At 47.2% G+C, this 14,273-nt stretch overlaps 1 protein-coding gene across 1 annotated transcript in view; it reads right to left on the minus strand.

Annotated features, from left to right (window-relative positions):
• The window catches only part of TACR1 (tachykinin receptor 1), a 54,232-nt gene that overhangs the window by 10,856 nt on the left and 29,103 nt on the right, over positions 1-14,273 (minus strand). The window contains exon 2 of the mRNA XM_038747190.1: positions 7,762-7,956. Coding sequence (XP_038603118.1) covers positions 7,762-7,956 — 195 coding nt within the window. The remainder of the gene's footprint in view (positions 1-7,761; positions 7,957-14,273) is intronic.

A 14,273-nucleotide genomic window follows, 5' to 3' on the forward strand; every position in this document is an offset into this window, starting at 1 on the left:
TTGTACGTATTTATTACTCTATTTATTTTACTTGTACATATTTATTCTATTTATTTTATTCTGTTAATATGTTTTGTTTTGTTCTCTATCTCCCCCTTCTAGACTGTGAGACCACTGTTGGGTAGGGACCGTCTCTCTATGTTCCCAACTTGGACTTCCCAAGTACTTAGTCCAGTGCTCTGCACACAGTAAGCGCTCACTAAATACGATTGAATGAATTGAATGGAAGGGAATCACTGTGACTCCAGAGGAGTTTGGAGAAGATTCTTGCTCTGGGGGTGTGGTGGTTTCTGGGCCGTAGCTGCCTCACTTTTTTTAAATAGGGTGCAAGTGGGGCCCTTATTCCCCTCTCCAGCCCCCTCTCCATTTATTCTACTTATTTCATTTTGTTAATATGTTTTCTTTTGTTCTCTGTCTCCCCCTTCTAGACTGTGAACCCACTGTTGGGTAGGGACTGTCTCTATATGTCGCCAACTTGGACTTCCCAAGTGCTTAGTCCAGTGCTCTGCACACAGTAAGTGCTCAATAAATATGATTGATTGATTGATTAGTCCAGTGCTCTGCACCCAATAAGCGCTCACTTAATACGATTGAATGAATTGAATGGAAGGGAATCACTGTGACTCCAGAGGTGTTTGGAGAAGATTCTTGCTCTGGGGGTGTGGTGGTTTCGGGATCGCAGCTGCCTCACTTTCTTTAAATAGGGTGAAAGTGGGGCCCTTATTCCTCCCTCCGGCCCCCTCTCCATCGCCCTGTCGCCACCCCCTCTCCATCCGGTCCCACCTGTTCCCCTGGAGCTATTTCCATGCCCCCCTAATCTGGTGGTCGCAGCTGGGGCCCCTGACCCGACTCTAGCGGTCAGCCCATCCTGGAGACCGAGGGGCGAAGGATTTCCAAGAACTCCACACCCCCTCCCCTCCTCGAATTGGTGACCCCGGTCATCGGCCCGGCGGTGGGAGGCTGGGGACGGGCCGCCCAAGCCCAGTCAGCGGCAGAGCATGGGCCCCCGTGCCGATCGTGCTGATACTGTGTACTGAGTGTCTGCCGTTCACCATTCACTCATTCATTCAGTCGTATTTGTTGAGCACTTCCTGTGTGCAGAGCACTGGACAAAGCGCTTGGGAAGTCCAAGTTGGCAACACATAGAGACGGTCCCTACCCAACAGCGGGCTCACAGTCTAGAAGGGGGAGACAGACAACAAAACAAAACATATTGACAAAATAAAATAAATAGAATAAATATGTACAAATAAAATAAATAAACTGAGCTGTGGGAATAATAATAATAATAATAATAATAATAATAATAATGGCACTTGCTAAGCGCTTACTATAATGATAATAATAATAATAATAATAATAATAATGGCATTTGCTAAGCGCTCACTATAACAATAATAATAATAATAATAATAATAATAACATTTGCTAAGCGCTTACTATGTGTGAAGTACTGTTCTACGCACTGGGGGGCAAGTAGAAGGTGATCAGGTTGTCCCACGTGGGGCTCACAGTCTTCATCCCCATTTTACAGATGAGGTAACTGAGGTTCAGAGAAGTTAAGTGACTTGCCCAAGGTCACACAGCAGACATGTGGCAGAGCCAGGATTAGAACCCATGACCTCTGACTCCCAAACCCGTGCTCTTTCTACTGAGCCAGTGGGGCCTATAATCATAATTATGGGACTTGTTCATTCATTTATTCAATTCAATCGTGTCTATGGAGCGCTTAGTATGTGCAGAGCACTGTACTAAGCGCTTGGGAAGTACAAGTTGGCAACATGGAGAGACGGCCCCTACCCAACAACGGGCTCACTGTTTAGAAGGGATTCATTAAGCGTTCACTATGTGCCAGGCACTGTTCTAAGCACTGGGGTAGATAAAGATAATTGGGTTGGACATGCCCCCCATCTCATGTGAGGCTCACAGTCTTTATCCCCATTTTCCAGATGAGGGAACTGAGGCCCAGAGAAGTGAAGCGACTTGTCCAAGGCCACGCAGCAGACAAGTGGTGTCTGTGAGCCCGCTGTTGGGTAGGGACCGTCTCTATGTGTTGCCAACTTGTACTTCCCAAGCGCTTAGTACAGTGCTCTGCACACAGTAAGCGCTCAATAAATACAACTGATGATGAAGTAGTGGAGGTGAGATTAGAACTCATGACCTTCTGATTCCCAGGTCCATGCACTAGGCCGTGCTGCTTCGTAGTGAACTAGAGCCCTGGGGTGGGAGTCAGAAGGACCAGGTTTCTCATTCTAGTTTCGTCACTTGTCTGCCAGGTGACCTTGGGTAAGTCACTTCCTTCTCTGGGCCTCAGTTCCCTCATCTGGAAAATGGGAATTGAGACTGTGTGAGCCCCACGGAAGACTGGGACTGTGTCCAACCTAATCGACTTGTATCTACCCTGCATCTTCAGAAGCAAGAGAAGCAAACAAGCAACCTAATCAACTTGTATCTTGAGAAGCGGCGTGGCTCAGTGGAAAGAGCCCGGGCTTTGGAGTCCGAGGTCATGGGTTCAAATCCCGGCTCCGCCAATTGTCAGCTGTGTGACTTTGGGTGAGTCACTTCACTTGGAGAAGCAACGTAGCGCAGTGGAAAGAGCCCGGGCTTTGGAGTGAGAGGTCATGGGTTCTAATCCCGGCTCCGCCAATTGTCAGCTGTGTGACTTTGGGCAAGTCACTTCACTTCTCTGGGCCTCAGTTACCTCATCTGTAAAATGGGGATTAAGGCTGTGAGCCCCTCCTGGGACAACCACCAATTGTCTGCCGTGTGACTTTGGGCAAGTCACTTCACTGCTCTGGGCCTCAGTTCCCTCATCTGTAAAATGGGGATTAAGGCTGTGAGCCCCCCCGGGACAACCTGATCACCTTGTAACCTCCCCAGCGCTTAGAACAGTGCTTTGCACATAGTAAGTGCTTAATAAATGCCATTACTATTATTATTATTATTATTCTCAGGGCCTCAGTTCCCACATCTGTAAAATGGAGATTAAGATTGTGAGCCCCCCCGTGGGACAACCTGATCACCTTGTAACCTCCCTTGAGCTTAGAACAGTGCTTTGCACATAGTAAGCGCTTAACAAATGCCATTATTATTATTATTATTATTATTATTATTATTATTATTATTACCCCAGCATTTAGTACAGAGCATGTGGCATAATGGCTAGAGCTCAGGACTGGGATTCAGAAGATCATAGGTTCTAATGTCGGCTCCCCTACTTGTCGGCTGTGTGACCTTGGGTAAGTCACTTCCCTTCTCTGGGCCTCAGTTCCCTCATCTGGAAAATGGGGATTGAGACTGTGAGCCCCATGTGGGACAGAGACTGTGTCCAAACCCAGGACTGGGATAGAGAAGGTCATGGGTTCTAACGCCTCCTCCCCCACTTGTCAGCTGTGTGACCTTGGGCAAGTCATTTCACTCCTCTGGGCCTCAGTTCCCTCATCTGTAAAATGGGGATGGAGACTGTGAGCCCCATGTGGGACAGAGACTGTGTCCAAGCCAATTTCCTCATATCCACCCCGGGCGCTTAGTACGGTGCCTGGAACAAAGTAAGTGCTTAACAAATACCATAATAATAATAAAAATTAATAATAATAATAATAATAATAATGAAATGTCACCATTTGTGGTTGTATTGTATGTTTCCAAACACTTAGTCAAGTGCTCTGCACATAGTTAGCGCTCATTCATTAATTCAATCGTATTTATTGGGCACTTGCTGTGCCGAGCACTGTACTAAGCACTCAATAAATACAATTGAATAAATGAATTGATAGATTGCCACTCCCACCCCTAGGCACAGCAGCGTGGCTCAGTGGAAAGAGCCCGGGCTTTGGAGTCAGAGGTCATGGGTTCAAATCCCGGCTCCACCAATTGTCAGTTGGGTGACTTTGGGCAAGTCACTTCACTTCACTCAGTTACTTCATCTGTAAAATGGGGATGAAGACTGTGAGCCGCCCGTAGGACAACCTGATCACCCTTGTAACCTCCCTAGCGCTTAGAACAGTGCCTTGCACATAGTAAGCGCTTAGTATATGCTATCATTATTATTATTATTATCACCCAGGACTAAACACAGTGCTTTGGACATGGAACATGCTGCACAAATACTACAATTCCTCCTTCTCCTCCTATTATTATTATGATGATGATTATCATCATTATCATCATCTTCATGATCTTCTCTGTGAAGCAGAGAGAAGCAGCGTGGCTCAGTGGAAAGAGCCCGGGCTTGGGAGTCAGAGGTCATGGGTTCAAATCCCAGCTCTGCCAATTGTCAGCTGAGTGACTTGGGCATGTCACTTCACTTCTCTGGGCCTCAGTTCCCTCACCTGTAAAATGGGGATGAAGATTGTGAGCCCCCCGTGGGACAACCTGATCAACTTGTAACCTCCCCAGTGCTTAGAAGAGTGTTTTGCACATCATAAGCGCTTAATAAATGATATTAATAAAAGTTCTTGAGTCCAGGGAGGAGAAGCAGAATGTCCCAGCAGAGACAATACGGGGCTGGGAGTCAGACAACCTGGGTCCTAATCCCGACTCCACCACTTATCTGCTGTGTGACCTTGGACAAGTCACTTCACATACCTGGGCCTCAGTTTCCCCATCTAACCAACGGGAATGAAACAGCTGTTCCCCCTCCTGGAACTCAGACCATAAGCCCTCATGGGCCAGGGGATGTGTCTAAGAATAATAATAATAATAGTAATAATAATAATGATAATAATAATAATAATGATGGTATTTGTTAAGCACTTACAACTTGCCAAGCACTGTTCTAAGCGCTGGGGTAGATACAAGATAATCAGGTTGTCCCACGTGGGTCTCACAGTCTTAATCCCCATTTTATAGATAAGGTAACTGAGGCACAGAGAAGTGAAGTGACTTGCCCAAAGTCACACAGAAGACAAGTGGGAACCGGAATTAGAACCCAAGACCTTTGACTCCCAATAATAGTAATAATAATAACAAACATATAATAATAATAAATATATGACAATAACAGCATTTATTAAGCACTTACTATGTGCAAATAATAATAATAATAATGGCATTTATTAAGCGCTTACTATGTGCAAAGCACTGTTCAAAGCACTGGGGAGGTTACAAGGTGATCAGGTTGTTCCACGGGGGGCTCACAGTCTTAATCCCCATTTTCCAGATGAGGTCACTGAGGCCTAGAGAAGTGAAGTGACTTGCCCAAAGTCACACAGCAGACAAGTGGCAGAACCGGGATTAGAACCCAATACCTCTGACTCCCAAGCCCGGGCTCTTTTCACTAAGCCACGCTGCTTCTCTGATCATCATCAATCATATTTATTGAGCGCTTACTGTGTGCAGAGCACTGTACTAAGCGCTCGATCTTTCTGGATTGTGTCCTCTCCCCCTCCCCACTCTCCCTAGCGCTCAGCACAGGGCTTGGCACATTGCTCTTCTAGACTGGGAGCCCGCTGTTGGGTCGGGACCGTCTCTATCTGTTGCCAACTTGGACTTCCCAAGAGCTTAGTACAGTGCTCTGCGCACAGTAGGCACTCAATAAATACGATTGAATGAATTGCTCATAGGAGAAGCAGCGTGGCCTAGTGGAAAGAGCCCGGGTTTGGGAGTCAGAGTTCGGGGTTCTAATCCCGGCTCTGCCACTGATCAATCAATCAATCAATCGTATTTATTGAGCGCTTACTGTGTGCAGAGCACTGTACTAAGCGCTTACGGCTGTGTGACTTTGGGCAAGTCACTTGACTTCTCTGGGCCCCAGTTCTCTCATCTGTAAAATGGGGATGAAGACTGTGAGCCCCATGTGGGACAACCTGATGACTTTGTATCTACTCCAGCGTTTAGAACAGTGCTTGGCACATAGTAGGCACTTAACAAATACCATTATTATTATTATTATTATTATTATTATTATTATTATTATTATTGTTATTGCAAGCCCAGCGGGGATGGCACACCTAGTGGAGCCGGGTCAATTCGTCCCCTCCAGTGTCATCTCGTGGCCACGAAGAGGATAATAATAATAATAATAATAATAATGATGGCATTTATTAAGCACTTACTACATGCAAAACACTGTTCTAAGCATTGGGGGGGATACAAGGTGATAAGGTTGTCCCACGGGGGCTCACAGTCCTAATCTCCATTTTATAGATGAGGTCACTGAGGCTCAGAGAATAATAGTAATAATGATGGCATTTATTAAGCACTTACTATGTGCAAAGCACTGTTCTAAGTGCTGGGGAGGTTACGAGGTGATCAGGTTGTCCCACGGGGGGCTCACAGTCCTAATCTCCATTTTACAGATGAGGTCACTGAGGCTCAGAGAATAATAATAATAATGATGACATTTATTAAGCACTTACTACGTGCAAAGCACTGTTCTAAGCGCTAGGGAGGTTACGAGGTGATCAGGTTGTCCCACGTGGGGCACATAGTCTTAATCCCCATTTTATAGATGAGGTCACTGAGGCTCAGAGAATAATAATAATGATGATGGCATTTATTAAGCACTTACTACGTGCAAAGCACTGTTCTAAGTGCTGGGGGGATACAAGGTGATCAGGTTGTCCCACGTGGGGCTCACAGTCCTAATCTCCATTTTCCAGATGAGGTCACTGAGGCTCAGAGAATAATAATAATAATGATGGCATTTATTAAGCACTTACTACGTGCAAAGCACTGTTCTAAGCGCTGGGGGGGATACAAGGTGATCAGGTTGTCCCACGTGGGGCTCACAGCCTTAATTTCCATTTTCTAGATGAGATCACTGAGGCTCAGAGAATAATAATAATAATGATGGCATTTATTAAGCACTTACTACGTGCAAAGCACTGTTCTAAGCGCTGGGGGTGATACAAGGTGATCAGGTTGTCCCACGTGGGGCTCACAGTCCTAATCTCCATTTTCCAGATGAGGTCACTGAGGCCCAGGGAAGCTAAGTGACTTGCCCAAGGTCACACAGCCGACATGGGATCCGAACCCACGACCTCCGACTCCCGAGCCCGGGCTCTTTCCACTGAGCCACGCTGCTTTGAGGGGGCCGCCTCCAAGTTGGGGGTGGTAGGAGGGACCCCTTCCTCTCAGCCTCTCCCCTGCATCCCGAGAGGACGCGGGGCTGCCAGGGGAGAGGGAGGCCTGGGGGCCCGCGATCAATCAATCAATCGTATTTATTGAGCGCTTCCTGTGTGCAGAGCACTGGACTAAGCGCTTGGGAAGTCCAAGTTGGCAACATATAGAGGCAGTCCCTACCCAACAGTGGGCTCACAGTCTAAAAGGCCCTGCTGAGAGCTCACCTCCTCCAGGAGGCCTTCCCAGACTGAGCCCCTTCCTTCCTCTCCCCCTCGTCCCCCTCTCCACCCCCCCATCTTACCTCCTTCCCTTCCCCACAGCACCTGTATATATGGATATATGTTTGTACATATTTGTTACTCTATTTATTTTACTTGTACATATCTATTCTATTTATTTTATTCTGTTAGTATGTTTGGTTTCGTTCTCCGTCTCCCCCTTTTAGACCGTGAGCCCACTGTTGGGTAGGGACTGTCTCTAGATGTTGCCAATTTGTCCTTCCCAAGCGCTTAGTCCAGTGCTCTGCACAGAGTAAGCGCTCAATAAATATGATTGATGATGATGATAAAAGGGGGAGAATGGATGTTGGATGTTGGAATCCATCCCCAATATCCCCGCCCCAAGCCCCCACCCTCCCAGCCCGCCAGCCCCCCAACCCCTCGAAAGAAGGAGGAGGAAGAAGAGGTGTCCACTCACGCCTTCTCAAAGGTCTGCCCGGGCTGCTGGGGCCACTGGACGAGGCAGACGGTGCGGGCGGGCAGCTGCTCCGTGGTGGAATAGTAGCCCTGCGGGAAGGCCAGCAGCAGGGCCAGCGTCCAGATCAGTCCCACCACCGCCTGCGTCCACCCCGACGACAGGCGCGGCCTCAGTGGGTAGATGATTGCCATGTACCTGCAACATCCACCCATCAGCGACAGGCCCTGGACCCACCGGCGGCCCGGGCGGGGGTCAGGGGAGGTCAGCAAGGAACCCAGGAGAGAGGTCGGAGGGAGTCAAAAGCGGTCCCGGGGGCTCCCGGGTGGGGTCATGAGAGGTGATAACGATAACCATGATGGTATTTAATAATAATAATGGCATTTGTTAAGCGCTTGCCATGTGCAACCCCCTGTTCTAAGCCCTGTAATGATAACGATGATGGTATTTCATCAATCAATCAATCAATCAATCACATTTATTGAGCGCTTACTGTGTGCAGAGCACTGGACTAAGCGCTTGGGAAGTACAAACTGGCAACACGTAGAGACAGTCCCTACCCAACAGTGGGCTCACAGTCTAAAAGGGGGAGACAGAGAACAGAACCAAACGTACCAACAGAATAAAATAAGTAGGATAGAAATGTACAAGTGAAATAAATAAATAAATAAATAAATGGAGTAATAAATAGTACATATATACAGGTGCTGTGGGGAAGGGAAGGAGGTAAGATGGGGGGATGGAGAGGGGGACGAGGGGGAGAGGAAGGAAGGGGCTCAGTCTGGGAAGGCCTCCTGGAGGAGGTGAGCTCTCAGCAGGGCCTTGAAGGGAGGAAGAGAGCTAGCTTGGCGGAGGGGCAGAGGGAGGGCATGGTATTTGTTAAGCGCTTGCTATGTGCAAAGCCCTGTTCTAAGCACTGTAATGATAACGATGATGGTATTTCATAATAATAATGGCATTTGTTAAGCGCTTGCTATGTGCAAAGCCCTGTTCTAAGCACTGTAATGATAACGATGATGGTATTTCATAATAATAATGGCATTTGCTAAGCGCTTGCTATGTGCAAAGCCCCGTTCTAAGCCCTGTAATGATAATGATGATGGTATTTCATAATAATGGTATTTGTTAAGCGCTTGCTATGTGCAAAGCCCTGTTCTAAGCCCTGTAATGATAATGATGATTGTATTTCATAATAATAATGGTATTTGTTAAGCGCTTGCTATGTGCAAAGCCCTGTTCTAAGGACTGTAATGATAACGATGATGGTATTTCATAATAATAATGGTATTTGTTAAGCGCTTACTATGAGCAAAGCACTGTTCTAAGCACTGGGGGGGATACACGGTGATCAGGTTGCCCCTCGTGAGGCTCACAGTCTTCATCCCCATTTTACAGATCCCCCTTACCTCCTTCCCTTCCCCACAGCACCTGTATATATGTATATATGTTTGTACATATTTGTTACTCTATTTATTTATTTATTTATTTTACTTGTACATATCTATTCTATTTATTTTATTTTGTTAGTATGTTTGGTTTTGTTCTCTGTCTTTCCCTTTTAGACTGTGAGCCCACTGTTGGGTAGGGACTGTCTCTATATGTTGCCAATTTGTACTTCCCAAGCACTTAGTACAGTGCTCTGCACATAGTAAGCGCTCAATAAATACAATTGATAATGATGATGAGATGAGGGAACAGAGCAGTAAAGTGACTTGCCCAAAGTCACCCAGCTGACAATTGGCAGAGCCGGGATTTGAACCCGTGACCTCCGACTCCAAAGCCCGGGCTCTTTCCACTGAGCCACGCTGCTTCTCGCCGTTGTACTGCCCAAGCGCTCGGTCCAGTGCTCTGCGCACAGTAAGTGCTCAGTGAATATGACTGAATGACTGAATGAATGAATTGGAGGGGCAGTGGGGTACAGTGGAAAGAGCCCGGGCTTGGGAGTCGGAGGTCGTGGGTTCAAACCCCGGCTCCGTCGCTTGTCAGCTGGGTGACTTTGGGCAAGTCGTTTCACTTCTCTGGGCCTCAGTGACCTCATCTGGAAAATGGGGAAGAAGACTGTGAGCCCCCTATGGGACAACCTGATCTCCTTAATAATAATAATGGCATTTGTTAAGCACTTACTATGTGCAAAGCGCTGTTCTAAGCACTGGGGGGAATATAAGGTGATCAGGTTGTCTCACGTGGGGCTCATAATCTTACATCATAATCCCCATTTTACAGATCAAGTAACTGAGGCACAGAGAAGTTAAGTGGCTTGCCCAAGGTCACACAGATGACCAATCGCTGAGCCAGGATTCAAACCAATGACTTCTGACTCCTAAGCCCACGCTCTTTCCACTGAGCCACTCTGCTCCTCTCACCTTGTAACCTCCCCAGTGCTTAGAACAGTGCTTTGCACACAGTAAATGCTTAATAAATGCCATCATTATTTGTTAAGCACTTACTACGTGCCAAGCACTGTTCTAAGTGTCGAGGTAATCAATCAATCAATCAATCGTATTTATTGAGCGCTTACTGTGTGCAGAGCACTGTACTAAGCGCTTGGGAAGTACAAGCTGGCAACATATAGAGACAGTCCCTACCCAACAGTGGGCTCACAGTCTAGAAGGGGGAGACAGAGAACAAAACCAAACATACTAACAAAATAAAATAAATAGAATAGATAGGTACAAGTAAACTAAATAAATAAATAGAGTAATAAATATGTACAAACATATATACATGTATACAGGTGCTGTGGGGAAGGGAAGGAGGTAAGATGGGTGGGGATGGAGAGGGGGACGAGGGGGAGAGGAAGGAAGGGGCTCAGTCTGGGAAGGCCTCCTGGAGGAGGTGAGCTCTCAGTAGGGCCTTGAAGGGAGGAAGAGAGCTAGCTTGGCGGATGGGCAGAGGGAGGCCATTCCAGGCCCGGGGGAGGACGTGGGCCGGGGGTCGATGGCGGGACAGGCAAGAACGAGGCCTAACGGTGAGGAGATTAGCGGCAGAGGAGCGGAGGGTGCGGGCTGGGCTGGAGAAGGAATGAAGGGAGGTGAGGGAGGAGGGGGCCAGCGGATGGATGGACAGCCTTGAAGCCCAGGGTGAGGAGTTTCTGCCTGATGTGCACATTGATTGGTAGCCACTGGAGATTTTTGAGGAGGGGAGTAACATGCCCAGAGCGTTTCTGGACAAAGACAATCCGGGCAGCAGCGTGAAGTATGGATTGAAGTGGGAAGAGACACGAGGATGGGAGATCAGAGAGAAGGCTGATGCAGTAGTCCAGATGGGATAGGATGAGAGCTTGAACAAGCAAGGGAGCGGTATGGATGGAGAGGAAAGGGCGGATCTTGGCAATGTTGCGGAGCTGAGACCGGCAGGTTTTGGTGACGGCTCGGATGTGAGGGGTGAATGAGAGAGCGGAGTCGAGGATGACACCAAGGTTGCGGGCTTGTGAGACGGGAAGGATGGTAGTGCCATCAACAGAGATGGGAAAGTCAGGGAGAAGGCAGGGTTTGGGAGGGAAGACAAGGAGTTTAGTCTTGGACATGTTGAGTTTTAGGTGGCAGGCGGACATCCAGATGGAGATGTCCTGAAGGCAGGTAATAATCATAAGAAGAAGAAGAATGATGGTATTTGTTAAGTGCCTACTATGTGCAAAGCACTGTTCTAAGCACTGGGGAGGTTACAAGGTGATCAGGTTGTCCTACGGGGGGCTCACAGTTTTAATCCCCATTTTACAGATGAGGGAACTGAGGCCCAGAGAAGCAAAGTGACTTGCCCTAGGTCACACAGCAGACAAGTGGCAGAGCCGGGATGAAAAACCATGACTTTCTGAGTCCTAGGCCCGGGCTCTAGCCACTAAACCACGCTGTCCGGAAGCCCATTGTTGGGTAGGGACCGTCTCTATATGTTGCCGCCTTGTACTTCCCAAGCGCTTAGTACAGTGCTCTGCACACAGTAAGCGCTCAATAAATACGATTGAATGAATGAATGAATGAACCCAGGTGAGGTCTTGAGAGGTCAAACTGGCACCTAAGAGAGGTCATGAGAGGTCAAGAGCGGTCAAGACAGTGCACAGGTGAGTTCATGAGATGTCATTCATTCATTCATTCATTCACACATTCAATGGTATTTGTTGAGCACTTACTGTGTGCAGAGCACTGGACTAAGCACTTGGGAAGTACAAGCTGGCAATATATACAGACAGTCCCTACCCAACAACGGGCTCACAGTCTAGAAGGGGGAGACAGACAACAAAACAAAACATGTGGACAGGTGTCAAGTTGTCAGAACAAATGGAATTAAAGCTAGCTGCACATCATTAACAAAATAAATAGAATAGTAAATATGTACAAGTAAAATCAATAGAGTAATAAATCTGTACAAACATATAGACAGGTGCTGTGGGGAGGGGAAGGAGGCAGGGCGTGGGGGATGGGGAGGAGGAGAGGAAAAAGGGGGCTCAGTCTGGGAAGGCCTCCTGGAGGAGGTGAACCCAGAACCCAGGAGAAGTCTTGAGAGGTCATGACAGGTCAACCTGGAACCCAGGGCGTGGCTCAGTGGAAAGAGCCTGGGCTTTGGAGTCAGAGGTCATGGGTTCAAATCCTGACTCTGCCAATTGTCAGCTGTGTAACTTTGGGCAAGTCACTTCACTTCTCTGGGCCTCAGTTACCTCATCTGGAAAATGGGGATTAAGACTGTGGGCCCCCGTGGGACAACCTTATCACCTTGTAACCTCTCCAGCGCTTAGAACAGTGCTTTGCACATAGTAAGCACTTAATAAATGCCATCATTATTATTATTATTATTATTATGAGAGGTCAAATTGGTACCCAGGAAAGGTCATGAGAGGTCAACTCGGCACCCAGGAGGCCTGGGAGTCAACAGGACCTGGGTTCTAATCCCAGCTCTGCCACTTGTCTGCTGGGTGACCTTGGGCAAGTCACTTAATTTCTCTGAGCCTCAGTTCCCTCATCTGGAAAATGGGGATGAAGACTGTGAGCCCCATGTGGCACAGGGACTGTGTCCAACCTGATTAGCTGCATCTCCCCCAAGGTTTAGAACAGTGCTTGACACATAGTAAGCGCTTAACAAATACCATCAACATCATCATCATCATCATTATCATCATAACGTTATTTGTTAAGTGCTTACTATGCACCAGGCACTGTACTAAGCACTGGGGTGGATACAAGCGAATCGGGTTGGACACAGTCCCTGCCCCTCGTGGGGCTCACAGTCTTAAACCCCATTTTCCAAATGACGGAACTGCCAGTCCAGCCGTCGTGATTTTCCACTCTCAACCGAAAGCAGAGTTCCCCAATGGCTTCGAACTTAGAGTGGCAGCATTTATTATAGTGATAGCATTTATTAAGCGCTTACTATGTGCAAAGCACTGTTCTAAGCGCTGGAGAGGTTACAAGGCGATCGGGTGGTCCCATGGGGGGCTCACAGTCTTCATCCCCTTTTTACAGATGAGGTCACTGAGGCCCAGAGTGGTGACTCGCCCAAAGTCACACAGCTGACAATTGGCAGAGCCGGGATTTGAATCCATGACCTCTGACTCCAAAGCCCGGGCTCTTTCCACTGAGCCATGCTGCTTCTTTGCTTCTCAGTAAGCGCTCAAACCTTAAACTTAAACCTTAATATACCTTAATATATAAAATACCTTATATAATAAGGTACCTTGTTATATAACATAAATTCTATTTATTTTGTTGGTATTGACACCTGTTTACTTGTATTGCTTTGCTGTCTGTCTCCCCCTTCTAGACTGTGAGCCTGTTGTTGGGTAGGGACCGTCTCTGTTGCCGATTTGTACTTTCCAAGCACTTAGTACAGTGCTCTGCACACAGTAATAATAATAATGATAATGATAGCATTTATTAAGCGCTTACTATGTGCAAAACACTGTTCTAAGTGCTGGGGAGGTTACAAGGTGATCGGGTTGTCCCACGGGGGGCTCACAGTCTTCATCCCCATTTTCCAGATGAGGTAACTGAGGCCCAGAGAAGTGAAGTGACTTGCCCAAATGATAGCATTTATTAAGCACTTACTATGTGCAAAACACTGTTCTAACTGCTGGGGAGGTTACAAGGTGATCGGGTTGTCCCACAGGGGGCTCACGGTCTTCATCCCCATTTTCCAGATGAGGGAACTGAGGCCCAGAGCAGTGAAGTGACTTGCCCTAAGTCACCCAGCTGGCAATCGGTGGAGCCGTAACCTGAACCCGTGACCTCTGACTCCAAAGCCCGGGCTCTTTCCACTGAGCCGTGCTGCTTCTCTGCTTCTCAGTAAGCGCTCAGTAAATACGATTGAATGAACTGAATGAATACGTCTCCCAGCGCTTCGTGCAGTGTCTGGTACATAGTAAACTCTTAAAAATTGCCATTTTAAAAAATCAAGTTTGCAGTGTATCGGGGGAGGCAGGTGGAACTAATATGAATAAGCAATTTATAAATATAATGTATAATTATATATTATAATATAATATCATTATAAAATAAAATAATATAATATAACATAATATAATATAA

Source organism: Tachyglossus aculeatus, chromosome 5, assembly GCF_015852505.1.
Source record: "Tachyglossus aculeatus isolate mTacAcu1 chromosome 5, mTacAcu1.pri, whole genome shotgun sequence".
NCBI lineage: Eukaryota > Metazoa > Chordata > Mammalia > Monotremata > Tachyglossidae > Tachyglossus > Tachyglossus aculeatus.